At 35.1% G+C, this 16493-nt stretch overlaps 3 protein-coding genes across 3 annotated transcripts; 1 reads left to right on the forward strand and 2 right to left on the reverse strand.

Annotated features, from left to right (window-relative positions):
• Window positions 1–948: 948 nt before the first annotated feature.
• LOC108333204 (rac-like GTP-binding protein RAC13) lies at window positions 949–3021 on the reverse strand. The gene is made up of 7 exons (XM_017568584.2): window positions 2778–3021; window positions 2569–2656; window positions 2352–2461; window positions 2188–2251; window positions 1554–1618; window positions 1393–1458; window positions 949–1293 (listed from the first exon to the last, which is right to left on the reverse strand). Exons 1-7 carry the CDS (start codon window positions 2874–2876, stop codon window positions 1195–1197), a joined length of 591 nt encoding a protein of 196 aa, XP_017424073.1. The 5' UTR covers window positions 2877–3021; the 3' UTR covers window positions 949–1194.
• Window positions 3022–4649: 1628 nt separating this feature from the next.
• LOC108327294 (uncharacterized) lies at window positions 4650–5296 on the reverse strand. The gene has a single exon (XM_052871647.1). It carries the CDS (start codon window positions 5283–5285, stop codon window positions 4839–4841), a length of 447 nt encoding a protein of 148 aa, XP_052727607.1. The 5' UTR covers window positions 5286–5296; the 3' UTR covers window positions 4650–4838.
• Window positions 5297–8515: 3219 nt separating this feature from the next.
• LOC128194359 (uncharacterized) lies at window positions 8516–10099 on the forward strand. Its single transcript, XM_052869868.1, has 2 exons — window positions 8516–9650; window positions 9725–10099. The coding sequence occupies exons 1-2, from the start codon at window positions 9474–9476 to the stop codon at window positions 10025–10027; spliced, it is 480 nt and encodes a 159-aa protein (XP_052725828.1). The 5' UTR covers window positions 8516–9473; the 3' UTR covers window positions 10028–10099.
• The last annotated feature ends 6394 nt before the right edge of the window (window positions 10100–16493 follow it).

Genomic DNA, 16493 nt, shown 5'->3' on the forward strand with positions numbered 1-16493 from the left:
TTTAGAAAGTGTAGATTTCGATTCCAATCCAAGATAAGAGCCAAAACTAGTTTTTTTTTTTAAATATAAAATTTAAATTTAATTTCAATCTAAAATATTTGCGTTTATAATATATTAAATTAGTTCATTAATATTGAGTTTGATAAAATTTTAAGATCTTTTGTCCTTCTCTACCAAGTCTTCAAAAGCTGTATCTTTTATATTTTTTCTATCGTTTGTCTTATAAATTATTGAACGTGCATTTTTTTTCCTATAAATGGGAAAACTCATAATATATGCTATCCTGGAAAAAGAAACTAGGTTATAATTTAAATAATTTTACTTTGAATTCTAAAACTTCTAATATAAAAAATTAACACTTCTTTATAAAAATGTCATCAAGCCATTTTTACATCATAACCTGATGGACAAACTTTGCACCAGTATAAAAGACACATTTGTAGCTGGACATAATAACTTTAATTATCTAAAAAATATTTATTTAAAAAACACTAATTTTAACTTCATCTTTATCATTTGTAAAGATAATAATAAATTCTCCCAAGATAATGAAATTAGATGGACTGTGTCCCACTTTCTTTCATGACTTTGTGGCTTGTATTGCATGCAGCATTCGGAAAATCCCTACAAAACTAGTTAATGGTTTAATGCTTTACAGAAAAAAATAAAATAAAACATAGTCCTCGGTGAAGTTTTTCTCTTTAATTTGGTCAAAACACTGTCACTGGTAACGCTAATCCTATTTACTTTGACCGTGAAACCAACATCCCAAGTCTTAACTGTTGAATTATCTGAGATCCTGGAAACGTTAAAAATTGTATTAATGTGAATTAAATTAACTGTTTTTTTTTTTTCTTTTCTTTTCTCTTAATTCCGAATGTGACCAAACCCAAGTACACGAAACAGGGTAGAAACTAGAAACAGAAGATGAGAAATTGCAAAAGGGGATTCCCAATTTCAAATGAGGGGACTCTTTTTGGACTATAAAAGTACTAAAGCACAGCCATAATTGGAGATTGCAAAATAAAATAATTAATTGAACAATGCAATACTGAAGTTCTGATTTGAAAGGAATCTAAAGCCCTTCTCAGGAATAATCCATAAACTCATAGGCTCTTTATATATATAGATCACAAAGACTAAAAGCATTGGCTTCAATAATGCTATATAAATGAGTTGGATGAATATGAAATATTAGAGGAAAAAGCAGGTCCTTTTCTTGCGTGGTTTCTTCTTTGGCTTTGGTGGCCTCAATGCGACCTTTATTGCAGCATCAAAAACTGTCTTCACATTCTGCAAAAAACCAAAGAGAAAATCATTTAACTTCATCTTAGTACATAACTCGGTTCACTTAAAAAAATATGGCTCAAAGTAGTTCAATATGAAATTCACCTGCTGTGTTTTGGAGCTGCACTCAATATATGTGACTGCACCAATCATTTTCTTCAATTCTTCACCCTGCTCAAAACCAATCATTGTTGAGTTCGTTATACATGCAAAGGAATTGCAGTTTAAGAATAGCCCTTTTTTTATTTAATTTTATGAGAACATGCCTGAGCAGTGGTAATTCGTGTGGCTCCGGGATGATCAATCAAAAACTGCCTGTCATCCCGCAAATCTGCTCATACATAAGATTTAAATAGAAACTTGTGTTAGATTTGAAGTCCATTGACGAATTTGCGTGCTCTGTAAGCACGAATGGATGAAATTTTATAAGATATTTGATGATCTCAGTACAGATTAAGCTAACAAACTACGGTATATATTGCGTAAATAAAAGAAAAGTTGGAAAACTGTGTTTTTTTTTTGCTGAGATTAATCATCAGTGGAAACATGGCCTATCAATTAACCAAAATACAAAATAAAAAGGTCCACTATAGATAATTTTAGTATCTCGTCACTTCCTCTGTTTTCTGCCATGAGACATAAGTGACAACATTCAATAGAATAAATGTTGATGAGTATTGCATAATTGAAGTTTCCCAGGAAGATTGGTCGGGAATAATGCATAACTAAAATATAAAATTAAACATTGAGAGCCAGCACAAACATTGTGTTTTGTACGAACAAACCGAACCTTTTACATTTTTCCTTAAAGGAAAAAAAGTAAAACAAAAAGGTAAAAATATCATTACTTGTGAACCCATGATGACGATTGTTATGCTACTCCAATGGAATTTAGCTTACCTAGTTTTGTTCCCACCAGCACTATAGGCACATTTGGAGCATAATGTCTGAGCTCAGGTATCCACTGCTCGTCAAGAATCCAACATGAATGTGCATGTTTATTTCAAATATTTGACAAAACAAATCTGAAAACCGAACTGAAGTTAAAAGCAAATGGGAATAACCTTTTTGGAAATGTTCTCATAACTGGCTTTGCTGATGAGCGAATAGCACAACAAAAACACATCAGCTCCTCTATAGCTTAAAGGCCTTAGCCTGTTGTAATCTTCTTGTCCTATAATCAAAAAATTATTCCAAATCACCAATTATCTTCAATCATGAATTGGCATTCAGCGTCAAAGTAAAATTTAGAGGTTAACTTAAGAAAGAAAGGTGACCAACCTGCAGTGTCCCATAAACCAAGATTCACCGTACTACCATCCACAGTTACATTAGCACTAAAATTGTCAAACACTGTTGGAACATAATCCTACCAGAGAAAAAAAAATCTCAAAAATTTTCTTCAAAATAGGTCTCATTCTTAAACCTCCCAAACTCTTGAGCCTGATGGAACTTTCCATGACTGGGAAATATATTTAACAGAAACATACCGTGGGAAACGTGTTGCTGGTATAAGATATGAGCATGCATGTCTTTCCCACAGCACCATCTCCAACTGTTACACACTTGATAAACCTGGCCGTGCTCATCTTTTATCTTGAAATGCTTAGAAACTAGTGGAACAATATTTATGAACAAGTTTTTAAGTAGAAATAACGAAAGTGAAAGAAAAGGAGGGTGGTGAGTATCCCTTAACTAAATTCTTCTAGTAGTACATCATTTACTTCAGTTGTGGCTCGTGGAACTGGTCGTATTTATAAATTGAAGTGATTACTCTGAAAAAGCATTTCTTTAAGTGCAAGGACACGAAGAACAAGATATGGTTGTAGCAAAGTAGGTATAGTGCTGGCGTTAGTTGGTTAAGTGTGGGAGAAGGGAGGTAATGAATCATGAAAAGCAAAGAATTTTCCTAATTAACCAATACACCATGATGAAATTAAAGAACAAATTGAGGTATGATATGATGAAAAGTAAGTCAAATAGTTTGTTGCCTTCTATTTGGTATGTTTTTGTTGCCACTTTTTAGTTATGCTAGAATGGGTTTATTGATCCAGCATCTGTTTCATACTTTTCTTTGTCGTGGGTCCACTTTAGTTAGAAAAATCCAAAAGTGAATTGCTTTCTTACTTCACCTTGTTCAAAAATATAAAACATTTAACATCTTCAAAATATAAAATGGGTTTTAATGCTTTCTTTATAAAAGAAGCAAGAAGATTAGTAAGTTGTTTGAGAGGGACATTGCATATTGATTATGATTGGCAAATGAAGAAAACAAAAGACAAAGTCGGTATTTTTCCTTTCTTAATGTTTGAAGAATGTTACCAACCTATCTTGATTTTTAAATCAATCTTCTTTTATCTATATTTTATAGTTCAGTCATATTGTCTCTAATCATGCGCATTTTCTTTTACCCAAAGTTAAGCTTTTATAATTCTAATTCATTAAAGACACAGTACAGGAGAATTATGCAATATTGGCAGGGATAATTAATTGTTTAGTAATTATTTGTCAATCTGACTTTGTGTAAAAATACGTGGTTAAAACTTTGTTCTTATAAATAATATACAAATAATCAGTTTTATAGTCTACTTAAATGGAGAAGATAATTTATTTTTACAAAGAGTTTGAAATACTCTACCTTAAAGTCAAGAACTTTATAAGTAATTAGATTACTTAAAATTAAGCAATTTCAAAATTTATCAGAAAAGTAAAACTTTCAAGTTCTTTATATTTTCATAATGATGTTCTTTTCTTTGAATTCTTTCATCAACTCGATTTTGGTTAGAACATTTTGATCCATTCTTGTAAGAGAAAATTAATGGTAAATTCTTAAACCTCCAAATTTCTTGAAAGAACTCTGATTATTTCTCTTCCAAAATGAAAGTTTCTTAAAGAAGAATTTATGAAAAAAAATATTCTCATTAAGAAGAATACTAAATAGTTATTTCAATTCTCATTCAATTCAAACTAAATTTTAACTAAATTTTATAACAGGGAAGAGACTCTATAAATGCATATATCTCCCATTGCACCTAAGCTACAAAAGATGTGGGATACAACTCCCCTTGCTTTCTCGATGGGTTAGTGGTCCTATGCAAGTGTCAATGGAAGCTCAATTGGACACCCAAGCTGAACTAAAAACAAGCCCACTTATGTTCCAACAACATCCTAAAAATACAAAAAAGGTAAACCAATACAATTTAAATACAAAAAGAAATAGAGGGTTGTTCCCTACACCACCACAGACTGCTTCCAGCACCACCCTGTTCCTGTTTTGTCCTTTAATAAAATTTAATTTTTAGGGTTAAACGGATATGAATATCCGTTAGCCGATGTCGACATTCATTCCTTCTTCTTGAGTAAGACCAGAGGATGCAGCTTTTTAAGCAATTCTCCTCGGACGTTCATTCCGTAATTCTTCCATCCTCTTCCTAATCTCATCTTCTTCTTGACCATCATATTAACTGTTAGGATAAATACCTGCTATTTGAAAAGAAGTATATGCACGAAGCATCTTTAAAATATAACTATGCTACTGAATAATTGAACAATCACCATACATGTTCCCTTTTCCTCTTCTGAACAATAGGCCTACTAGGGAGAAATGGTTTTCTGGCCCTAAAAAGGATTTCAGGCTTGCCTTTTCTAGCGGAACTGCGCAAGGCTTTTGACTTCTCATCCTTTTCTGAACTTCTTGTTCCAGAAGTTTTGCTTTTGGTCACACTGGTTTTCTCAAGACTAGCAGGAAGTTTTTCATTCAACTTGTCATGAGAATGGTCAAAGGAAGATCTTATATCAGTTTTTGGTAAGGAAAAGTCAATTTCATAGTCCATTGTTCGAGAGCCCTCAGTAGAATCTAATCTAGAATCACGTTGTAGAACTACAAAGAGGTCGTTAGGCTCCTGGTTCTTTGATACTGCATGTTTCTCATTTGAAGAAGCTGCATCACTTTCAGGCTTGTTGGCAAGAGTTAGATCTGCAACCATACTTAAATCCATCTTCCATTGGGAGCCAAAAAGATCATTATTTACTAATTGACCGTGAATCATGAAGGAATCATCAACGAGAGTTCGTTCACTTCTTTTTTTAGATTAGGAATGGCCATTCACTGGTAATTTGTAATCACCATCAAACATTGCTGATACAATTTCAGGATGGGGGCATCTCATCTTTTCCAAATTTTCAAATCTGCAACAACAGCAATTGAAATCCAAAAGGTGGAGAAGATAACAATCAACGAAAAATAAAGAAAGGGAAGGAAGAACAGAGGAACTCAAACGGAAATGGGGAAGAGGAGAGAATCTGTGAGAGTGAGATGAGATGCGGGGGTGGGGGGTGGGGGTGCACTGTTCTATGAATGAGGTCAAATTTGGGTTTGAACAATAAATTTAAAATTTATGATAAAAGTAATAAAGTTTTAACCTTTAACCTAAGGATACTTTTGAAAATAAAAGAATGTAGGGAGATGTAGGAAGCATACCGTGGTGGTGGAGGGAGCAATATTCAAAGAAATATACTCATAGTCCATGACTTCCTAAGCCCAATTTCTCTAGCCCAAAATTAAAAAAAAATGAAAAGATAAAAACAAAGAAAAAAAACATAAATAAAAATACATAAGAACATTCATCATGAACTCACCCATTTACTAATTTACAAGTTTTGACACTTGCTAAAAGAAAACAAGATAACAAAACTCTCATAATGGATCTACACATATCAATATTTTGACACCTTAAGTTATGAGAAAAATCAAGAAAATTAGTAATCAAACTAGCATTTTATTATACAGTTATATGTTCATGCATATCGTGGTTCTGACACCTTGACCCGACATCAAGACTTCAAAACCTTGTGTTGTATCAATAAGTTGTGTCATTATATGATTATGCAACGTATTTCAACACAACTTCATACTTCTTTCACAAAATGCAAGAAGATCATTTTTCTCCTGATTCTTTACGATGATGGTCTATACACTCACTTTCATTCTTTCAAAAAATAGATTTTCCCTTTTACACCAGGACCCTCTCTATAAGTGATGAACAAATTTTCAATCCCCGTAAACGGAGTCAAAAACTTGTTAACCTTCGGCAAGTGTAACCGAATCGTATCAAGTAATAAAAAATGGTAAGACCAAGTATCGTTTTCCAAGAGACTCACGACACTAAATAGTTATGTGATTACTCAACTAATTAAGACTCTAAAGAAAATATTTTGGGGTTTTTTAATGCAAATGCGATAAAATAAACATGAATGCAATTTGATCAATTGAGGTTAAACACAAGAAAGAATGGATGAACTTGATGATATTGTTATTGGGTTTAGATTTCACCTAATTTACTCTCATGCATTTATGAATTCGTCTTTCTTTTCATTAATATTAATGTCACTCTCTAAATTACCTTAAACCCGATGTCTCGGTGAAGAAAGTCTATCCTTAATTATGAGTTCATACAATTCCTAGCATCCTAATAATTAATTTTGAAGCACAGAAGCTTAAAGGCAACCAACCCACATATCCCTGTGTCTAGGCAATACTGCTTTTGGGAGAATTTCCCCAGTTCTAGATTTTCCCGTATGTGTCCATATCGACAAAATCAATAATCATGACATCGAATGAATTAAACAATGCATGCTTTGAGCAAAGAGGAAAAACCCTAACAATTAATGAAAGAAAGCATATATCTTATACAAGATCTTGAAGAACAAATTCAATACATGAGAGTTTTAAGAAGGTTACATCTTTCCCAACAACAATAAGGTTTAGCCCTCCATCGTCATGGAAGAACTAGATGAATAATGGAATGAAAGAATGAAAGAGATAGAAAAATCCGAGAAAGAGAAGAGTCGTCACCATCTCCAAATCTACCCCTAAGGGGTGAAAAGTCTGTTTCTATGCTTAAGCCATCAAAAGATACTAACCCTAGGACGTGCAAGTCCTTAAATAGAACATAAAAATAACAGGAACCAGGTCCAAGCCCATAAAAATTACAGAAAAGTGGCCTAAGGCCCATAAAAACGCCGCTTAGTGGTTTTTACAGCTCAGCGGTAAGTGCGGGTCTTCAATTTTGCCCCTCAGCTGCTGTTTTTGCCCCCTCAGTAGTGATTTCGGCACCTGAAAACTGGCGCTCAGTGAAAATTACCGCTCAGCGCCACTCGGCGCAAATTTTTATGCACTTTGGTTGACTTTTCTGCATTCTGGTTGACTTTTCTGCATTCTGATTGATTGGTTGACTTTTCTGGTTGACTGGTTGACTTTTCTGATTGACTGGTTGACTTTTCTGGTTTCTGGTTGACTTTTTTTGCATTCCAACCATTCGGTACTTTAACTATTCTTTCAAATCATTCCAGTAACTTATAAAATCAAGGGAATCTAGCACAAAACCATTAAATTCACCTTCAACTCTCTTATTCACAAAACTAAAGCAAAAACATGAGTTCAAGCAAGCTTTTAAGTCAAGAAAGGTGTTTTTAATATCAAAATTAAGTATAAAAATAACGATTTTTTAACCGTTATCAATAAGAATGGTCAATAACGATTTTTTAATTATGTCTTTTTATGTGAGATTGATCACCAATTTGATTGCATTTGCATATAGGCCATCTACGTTGCTTGGCCAAATTGGGCTTCTTTCCAATTTTTTGTATAAGAGTCTTGGCATGGAAATGGTTGTTGATTTGATTTCTAATTTATTTACATCAAGATCCTCTTAGTGGAAATGCTTGCTTGTGAAAAACACACATGGACACAACACGAACATAGATAGGAACATAATAATACAATTAAATAATACATTATATAGACACGTCAATATATATATATATATAATATTAATTAATATTTAAATAATTATATTAATAAAAATTTAAATAATTATATTTACATAATATATAAATATAAATAATATATTAATTAATATTTAGAAAAAACTATATTAATTATAATTTTTAAATAACTATATTTAAATAGTATATAAATTAATTTTTAAATAATTATATTGAAAAAAACTTGATTTTTTTTAAGTTGAATAGTTATGATGAATGAAGAGGAAATTTTAGTAAGGAGTGAAATTCTGATTGGCGAAAAGCATTTGTATGGGGTATATTCAATAAACTAAATAATTAATTTATTAGAAAAAGAAAATCAGAAGCATTCAACTCTTATTCATTGTGTGACCAATAAAACTAGTAGGAGGTGTCGTCTTTACACCCCTTTCGTCCAACTAGAGTTATCACCGACAGCACAAGTCGCTATTGAAGGCTCCTAGGCGCAAACATAATTCTCTCTCAACGTTTTTCATCTTCCAAAACGTGTTTTTTATAATTTCAATACCCAAATCAGAAACCATCGTGAGTTCACCCATAGTGTCAGCTCTGACGCCTTCATGGGCCAGGTTGTGTTTTCTTTGATGTATCCCCAGACAGGATCGTGTTTTGTGCAACGAAATGTATCCGAGACTGAGTTATGTACGCTTCTACCACAAATTGATGTCCGTGTTTGCTTTCGAAGTGGGAAGCACAACTCGAAGGCCATCTCGAATATTCACAGATGATCACTTATTATTTTCCAATTTATTTACATCAAGGCTTTCTCTGTTGGGAACGATCATTGATTTCTTTGTATTTTGCTTATATGGGACTCTTTTTGCGTGGAATGGTCATCGATTTTGTTTCATACAGGGCATGGGATTGATCAAATCTTTACTTTCCTTTTTCACCTGACCCTCTTTGTGACCTTTCTTTTCCTTTCATTATGACCCTCTCCGTGAGAATGGTCACTAACACAAAAAAGGTTGTTTTATGGCTCTTACTTTTTACTTTTTAGGTTTAAACCCTTCGTTGGTCCTCAAGTTTGTATGAAAATCTCAGTTGGGTCCTCAAGTTTTTTTCTGTCTCAATTGGGTCATATTTTTTGTAAAAGTGAGCACATTTTGCCATAACCGTTAAGTGTTGTGAAACGGCGTTAAAATGGTGTGAGCTGGATTTTTCAATTTACGGACGTGGCATTGTGCATTAAAATTGACTGTTTGTTGTTTTTATCCACGTAGGCTACGAAGCCCTAACATTTAAGGGCATCCCATCTCATCCAAAGTATATTCTCCTGTTGGAGAGGATCGTGTTTCGTCTTGGTGAACCAGAGCTGGTGTCTTACGTCTTGGACAAGCACTGTTGAGGAGGTGGTAAGGATGTCTCGTTCATCTTCCTCTTGCCAATGTTTGGGTTCGGCCATGCAACGCAGTAGTGGCAGTGTTAGGAGCTTCGATGGAAACCCAAGATGCCTCTGTGGTCACAGTGCAGTGTTTCGTACTGCGAGAACCCCTAAGAACAAGGGGAAAAAATTATGGGGTTGCCCTAACTTCAAGGTCAGTTTGATATCACAATAAATCTATGTCTATTTATTTGGGTTTTGACGAAGGTGTGTGTTGGTGTTGAACAGGGTGGGAGTGGAGAATTGGTTGGTTGCAACTTCTTCAAGTGGTGCATTGACGAAGGAAATGAAGGAAAATGGCTGAATGTAGAAGAAAGGACTGATAGTGAAAGAACTGAAGAAGTGGGTGTGATGAGCATGGAAGACAGTGTGTTGCAAATGGAAGAAACATATTGTCCAAAGATCAGACTGGGTTGTATAGAGAAAAGTTTAGTTAAGTTAGATAAGTGGTTTAAATTGTTGGTGGGGATGATCTTTGTCATATTTGTTTTGAATGTAATTGTATTAGCAATGTTGGTGAAAGTTGGTTGATGCTGTGTCATCTGTGATCAGATTTCAAACTTGGGTTATATGTAATGTGTTTTTTATTAATGTTATCAGACTTGAAACTTGGCTTATATGTAATGTGTGTTTTATTAATGTTGGTGAGTTATTACAGTGATAATGTGTGTCATTTAATTTCATTTAATTGTATTGTTACTTTAAGTGGAATAATGATAAAGCAATGACCAATAAAGTAATGAGAAATAAAGTTGATGAGTGATAACAAAATTGGGCAATAATCACTTTCTGATAACCACAAACATTGTATTAGATGATAACAGAAGCTGTTCAATTGTCTTAGATGATAACAGAAGCTGTTCAAAATGATAACAACATTGTCTTACATATCCAAAATACATCATAACAATACATTTGCACAGACTGTGTTCAAAATGATAGAGCAAACATTTGGTACAAAATATAAATTTAGGATCAGTACATTAGATCATTGATCAGTACATCATTCATCAGATAAAGGCATAGTTGCTGGAGGTTGGGTGACTTGAGAAGATTGGTCACCAATAGGAACATGTGTTGCTGGAGGTTGGGTGAGTTGAGAAGATTGGGCTGTAGGAACCTCTACTGTTGGAGGTCTTTGTGGACAGCCTTTTCTGTTGTGTCCAAGTTGTTTGCAGATGCCACATGTTTTCCTCTGGCCACCCTTTCTTAATTCACTGTTATTCTTCTTCAACTCCCACTCCTCTAGCCTTCGTTTCTTCTTGGGCCTTCCTGGCATTGTCCTCTTCTTTGGTGGTAATATATCTGCATAGGGTGTAACATCCCAGACATGTTGTCCATTGATAGGGTTAATTATTGTGTTGTAAGTCTCTTCATAAGTAGACTTCCTAAACCAGTTGCCAATGTAGTCTTCTGCATTTATATTCAAAAACTTCATTGCAGTGATGGCATGAGTACACGGAATGCCAGTAATTGCCCATTTTCTACATGTGCAGTCCATGGTGTCAATATTCACAACAAATTGCTGACCAAATTCTGAAAGATGTTTCACTTCAAATAATTTTTCTCTTGACCACCTATATGTAATACACAATTCAAAACACAATTAGATGGATCACAATAAATGGAAAGAAAGTTAACATGAATGGAAACACACATCATAAAAGTTACCTTGGTAACCAATGTCTAGTTAACCAGGACTCCTTTTGAAATCTGCTAAAAATCTTGGGGCATATTGAACCTTGATATGATGTGATCTTTGTCCTGTTGGCAGCCCATCTCTTCATTATGTAAACCCTTATGTCTTCTAACATGCTAATAATAGGCTTAGACCTACTATCAAGTAGCACACTATTAAAGGCCTCACTCATGTTGTTGACAAGAGTGTCACATTGTGATCTAGAGGTGAATCTAGATCTTGACCAAAACCTGGGATAAGTGAATATAAGTAGTCAACTATGTGTCTTGGCAAGGAAGCAAATATTGAAATATGGTTAAGAGTTAATAACTAGAAGACTTAATGCATACCTAGGTGGGATGGCAATCAGATATTTAAATGCGTCAAGATTTATGTCTCTAATATTCCTCATTTCAGTCTCCCATTGTTGTGGGTGTGTTGCTGTTGCTGCCCGCCACATCAGACGTTTAAGGTTTTTTCCAGGAAATTTTTTTCTGAAGTTTGAATATAAATGCCTAACACAAAATCTTTGTTCTACACCAGGTAGAAGATCCTGGATTGCTGGCAAAAGACCCTGACATATTCAACATATTGTAATTAACATTTGTTTAATGAAGATATTCAGTTATATGTAAAACATATTGAACATTCACTGACCTTTTGTTGGTCTGAAATAAATGTGCATCCTGCACATACAGCTGCCCCACCAAGGTCCTCAATAAGGAGCTCCAAGAACCAAGTCCAGGAGTCTTTGTTTTCTACCTCAACAATAGCATATGCTATGGGCATCATTTGGTCGTTTCCATCTCTTCCCACTGCTGTTAGTAACTCCCCTCCATACTTGGTTTTCAGAAAGCATCCATCCAAGCCAATAATAGGTCTACAACAAATGAAGCTATCCTTGCATGCCTTCAAGCATGCATAAAATCTTTGAAATATGACCTCACCATTACTGTTATCAACTTTGATTTTTACTGTTGTTCCTGGATTTGTTTTCAGCAGCTCATGACCATAATCGCGAAGTCTTCTATATTGATCTTTGAATGATCCTTCAACCTTATCTCTTGCCATTGCTCTTGCCCTAAACGCCATATTTCTTGAAATTCCTACATTCCATTTCCTAGTAACTTTGTCCCTAATGTCCATGACCTTCATTGTAGGATTTTCTCTCACAGTTTTCTCCATCCTTTCACTCAACCACTTTGAAGTGATCAACTTAACATTGAAATCTCTACTACAGTTGTGGTTATCAAACACTTTTCTCAGTTGCCATGCACTGATATCAGTCCTAAAGGAACAATACGCATACCATTTACAATTTCCTCTTCCACCCAAGCACTTGACAGAAATCCTTTTCTTGTCATTCTTAATAAATTTTAAACTTCTCCCATTACTTAGTGCATAAGTCCTTATGGCATCTGTGAATTCATTTTTCTCAGGAAAATAGGTTCCTACTTCCCATTTATAATCCACCAAAGTTTTAGGCATACTAAAAGTGGGAAACCTTATCTTAGTCCTCACATCATTGTCCTCACTATCTGATCCACTCAACAACTCCTCTGATAACCACTCATTGTCAGACAACCCACACATATCATGAATAAATTCATTATCTGTTGACCGTTCAGACTCAAGTAAGGCACTGGAAGCTTGTTCTCCCACATTTCCTTTAGAAGTCCCAATGTCACAATGCACGCTGACATCAATTAGACTTCCTTCACTTCTATCTACATCTTCGTCCTCAGACTCTGCCTGATGTGCATCACCCTCACTGTCTTCTACATCATCATCCTCTTCATAATCCTCTAGCTCAAAATCATCTACATCATGTACCTCAGCTTCCTCCTCATGATGGATCTCAACATCCTCACCATCACCCTCATAGGCATCACTGTGATCCTCACCTTCACCCTCATACCCATCACCTTCACCCTCATGGGCATCACTATGATCCTCACCATCACCCTCAACCATTTTTTTACCAACATCATTATGATCCTCACCATCACCCTCATACCCATCACCTTCACCCTCATGGGCATCATCCTCACCCTCAACCATTTTTCTTCCTACTGCAGTATGATCCAGACCATCACCCTCCTGGGCATCCCCCTCACCCTCCACCATTTCTGTTTCAACTTCGGTATGGACCTCACCCTCATGGGTATCCCCCTCACCCTCCACCATTTCTGTTCCAAGTTGAACATCACGAACAACCTCAACCTCCTCCACTTGTCTTGCAACATCACCTTCATCATTAACTTGACCACCAACCCAATCAATCATTTCTATTATTTCTGGTTCCATCATATTAGGAACCACATACAGATGAACTTCATCATTTAACCTAGCAATGTTCAACATGTGCATGGCACCCCTATCATCAGTTAATAATTCTAACCTATCTGGGTGCACATACTGACCTCCTAAACCGTACCATAACTCTTTGATGTCCATATGACCTAAATCTTTGACTGACGCTACTATGCCAAAATAGCTAAACAAGTCTGGATCACAAGACCATTCTGCTCTCTCTCCTTCAAAGCTTAAGTTCCCATTATCATCACTCACAAAATTTCCAGAATGGTGGACCACCACCTTAATACGTTCCTCATCCATATCAACAACTTCCTTTTATAACCTGTACATTATGGGGGTTAACAAGTGTTTCGAATATTACACTGCTACAACTACGGAAACACTCACTCACTAACTAAACACTCACACCGACAAAGACAGGGGGACAGGGAACAAAGTAACATCCCCACTAACGAAACACTCATAGACACGGGGACCACTACAACTGAAAAACAATTCAACAAACAAAATTTGGGACCACTACAACTGATAAACAATGTAACAATTGAACATGCAAAATGGGGACCACAAAGCATTATAAAAATACATACAGACCAAGACAAAAACCCAATTGTCGAAGACCACAAATCACATGCACTGAAACACAAAACCAAAGACGAAACGAGGTATCTTACCTTAGTGGCGTCAACTATTAGCTGCCCTCTTCGTCTTGTTCAAGATTGGAGTTCTTGTTCGTCCTCCGCTTCGTCTCGCAACAACCAAATTAAATCCCCAATTCTAATTTTCAAATCCCTAATTCTGATATACCTAATATGAATAAAGGGTTGCCACATCACCACTATTATTTTAAACAAAACAGTCCACGTAAGAAACCCTAAACACGTCACCACATTCTCTGTGCTCCAGCTCACACCATTTTAACGCCGTTTCACAACACTTAACGGTTATGGCAAAATGTGCTCACTTTTACAAAAAATATGACCCAATTGAGATAGAAAAAAACTTGAGGACCCAACTGAGATTTTCATACAAACTTGAGGACCAACGAAGGGTTTAAACCTACTTTTTACATCTGATCTAGGTCGGACGTAGATTCAGAAGACATAAATTTACGTTGTTAAAATAATAGACATAAATTTACTTATCGTAACATTTATGTTAGGTAGCATTCATGGTGTCTGGTTAAAAAGAAGAAAAGGTAGCAAAACAAACACCAAAGAAGTGTTCGCAGTGGTTGTCGGCATTTTGTTTGTATTGCTGCAAAAATGAAAGAGGCTTGAGATTACATAAGGGATTTACATATGACCCCTCTAGGTTAGACATTGACAAATTATTTACAAAAATATCACCGTGCATTTTTTCATCTCATATTTTCTTGTTAGACAAAATTTGGATGACGTCATAAGCTAATTTTGTGTTAATGGATCAAATTTGTGTTCTCTTTTAGATAAGGACTCCTTCTTTAAAATGGTCAAATCCATATGCTCTTTTTCGATTGAGAACTTCTATTTAATAATGGTCACTGAATCTTATGGAATAGAGACCCTTTTTGCATGAATGGTCGAATTCGAATTTTCAAAATAAAAAAAAAGTTTTCTTTTTGGGATCAGGATCTTCAACTTGGTATATTGATTACCGAATGTTACCGGCTAGAGACTTTCTCCTTAGGAATGGTTGAATACGTAAATAAAAAAGAAACTATATTCTTTTAAAATTTTAAAAAAATTTCAAATAAAGATCCTTTATGTTTAGATAAAGATGATTTACAAATTAATAGTCGAACTTACATATTTAGAATTTAAGAAAAAATATAAAAAAAAGTTCAAAATTTTAAATTTTTCAAAATTCAAAAAGTTTTCAAAATCTAAAAAAAATTATATTGCATCAACATCAAGACCTTCTCCTTAGGAATGATCATTGATTTCCATTCAAAAGTTAAAAGTTTTTGTCCTAGGATCTTTTTCACATGAACCAATTCAAATGGAAAGGAAGGTCAGTTTGGGCAAGTATCCCCTTTTAATGGAGGATCCCGTAGGAGATCAACTTGTTGCCAATCTTGAGAAAGAACGTGAACCCTCAACCTTTTTTGAAGAGAGCGTGAATCAACAGTTTGTGATTCCCGAACTGGAACCTATGCTTATCGATAAGAACACTAGGCGAGGAGAGCTGGCTCTTCGATTGAGGTCGAAGTGGTAGGGGATAGCTTATAACGAGAGAATCCTCAACTCCTTCATCTAGGCAGAGTCAACTGCCATAGAAAGGCATATCGAGGTTACACTTATGGTAGGCTAATACCATAAGACATCTTATTTGGGGCTTTCTTTTCTATCTGGATGGGCGTGTTGACTTTCATACTTCTCTTTTGGATAAGACTCTCTTGTTGAATATGGTCAGATATGTTATTCTTTTATAATCATGACCCTCATCATGGTTTTGGTCCAATATTTTCTTACTGTTTATTTCTTTGTTTTTTTTTAAACTTTAACTCAATGTTTCTATTTTACTTATTTTTGTGTGTTGAACCTCCCTATAAATGGTATCAGAGCCCATGGTTTAGGTTTGGTGACCGGGCTCAGACGAGTACGTCCCTCCATGATAAGGTGAAGCCCTGACACATGGCTAGTGGTAGATAGCCAGATGAATCATGAGAGGTGGAGAGTAAGAGATGCTCAGTGTTGTGTGACCATGGATCGTGAAAGAGGGCAAAGAGATGTCCTTTGTTTGGGGGGAGGATTGTTAGGTACAAACAAAGTCCTACATCAGATAAAACAAGAGATGAACATGAGTTTATAAACACATAAGATAACTCCATTGGTAAGAGACCTTTTGAAATGGTACCAAAAGCAAATCAGTAAGGGTTTGACCCAAAGCGGACAATATCTTAATTACTAGTGTAGAGATATATGTGTATGTTGAACCTTCCTAAAAACTTTTACTATAACAATATGGAAATGTTAATTTTTTATACTATCTAATAAAACATAGATAAAGAGAGAACGT

The sequence above is a fragment of the Vigna angularis genome, chromosome 1, assembly GCF_016808095.1.
Source record: "Vigna angularis cultivar LongXiaoDou No.4 chromosome 1, ASM1680809v1, whole genome shotgun sequence".
In the NCBI taxonomy this organism is placed as follows: domain Eukaryota; kingdom Viridiplantae; phylum Streptophyta; class Magnoliopsida; order Fabales; family Fabaceae; genus Vigna; species Vigna angularis.

Coding starts and splice junctions, on each gene's coding strand:
- LOC108327294 (XM_052871647.1), bottom strand. CDS start 5,285: ATGGATTTAAGTATGGTTGCAGATCTAACTCTTGCCAACAAGCCTGAA.
- LOC128194359 (XM_052869868.1), top strand. CDS start 9,474: ATGTCTCGTTCATCTTCCTCTTGCCAATGTTTGGGTTCGGCCATGCAA. Junction 9,651..9,724: donor GGGGTTGCCCTAACTTCAAG/GTCAGTTTGATA, acceptor GGTGTTGAACAG/GGTGGGAGTGGAGAATTGGT.
- LOC108333204 (XM_017568584.2), bottom strand. CDS start 2,876: ATGAGCACGGCCAGGTTTATCAAGTGTGTAACAGTTGGAGATGGTGCT. Junction 1,459..1,553: donor CACGAATTACCACTGCTCAG/GCATGTTCTCAT, acceptor GGTTTTGAGCAG/GGTGAAGAATTGAAGAAAAT. Junction 1,294..1,392: donor GCAGCTCCAAAACACAGCAG/GTGAATTTCATA, acceptor GGTTTTTTGCAG/AATGTGAAGACAGTTTTTGA.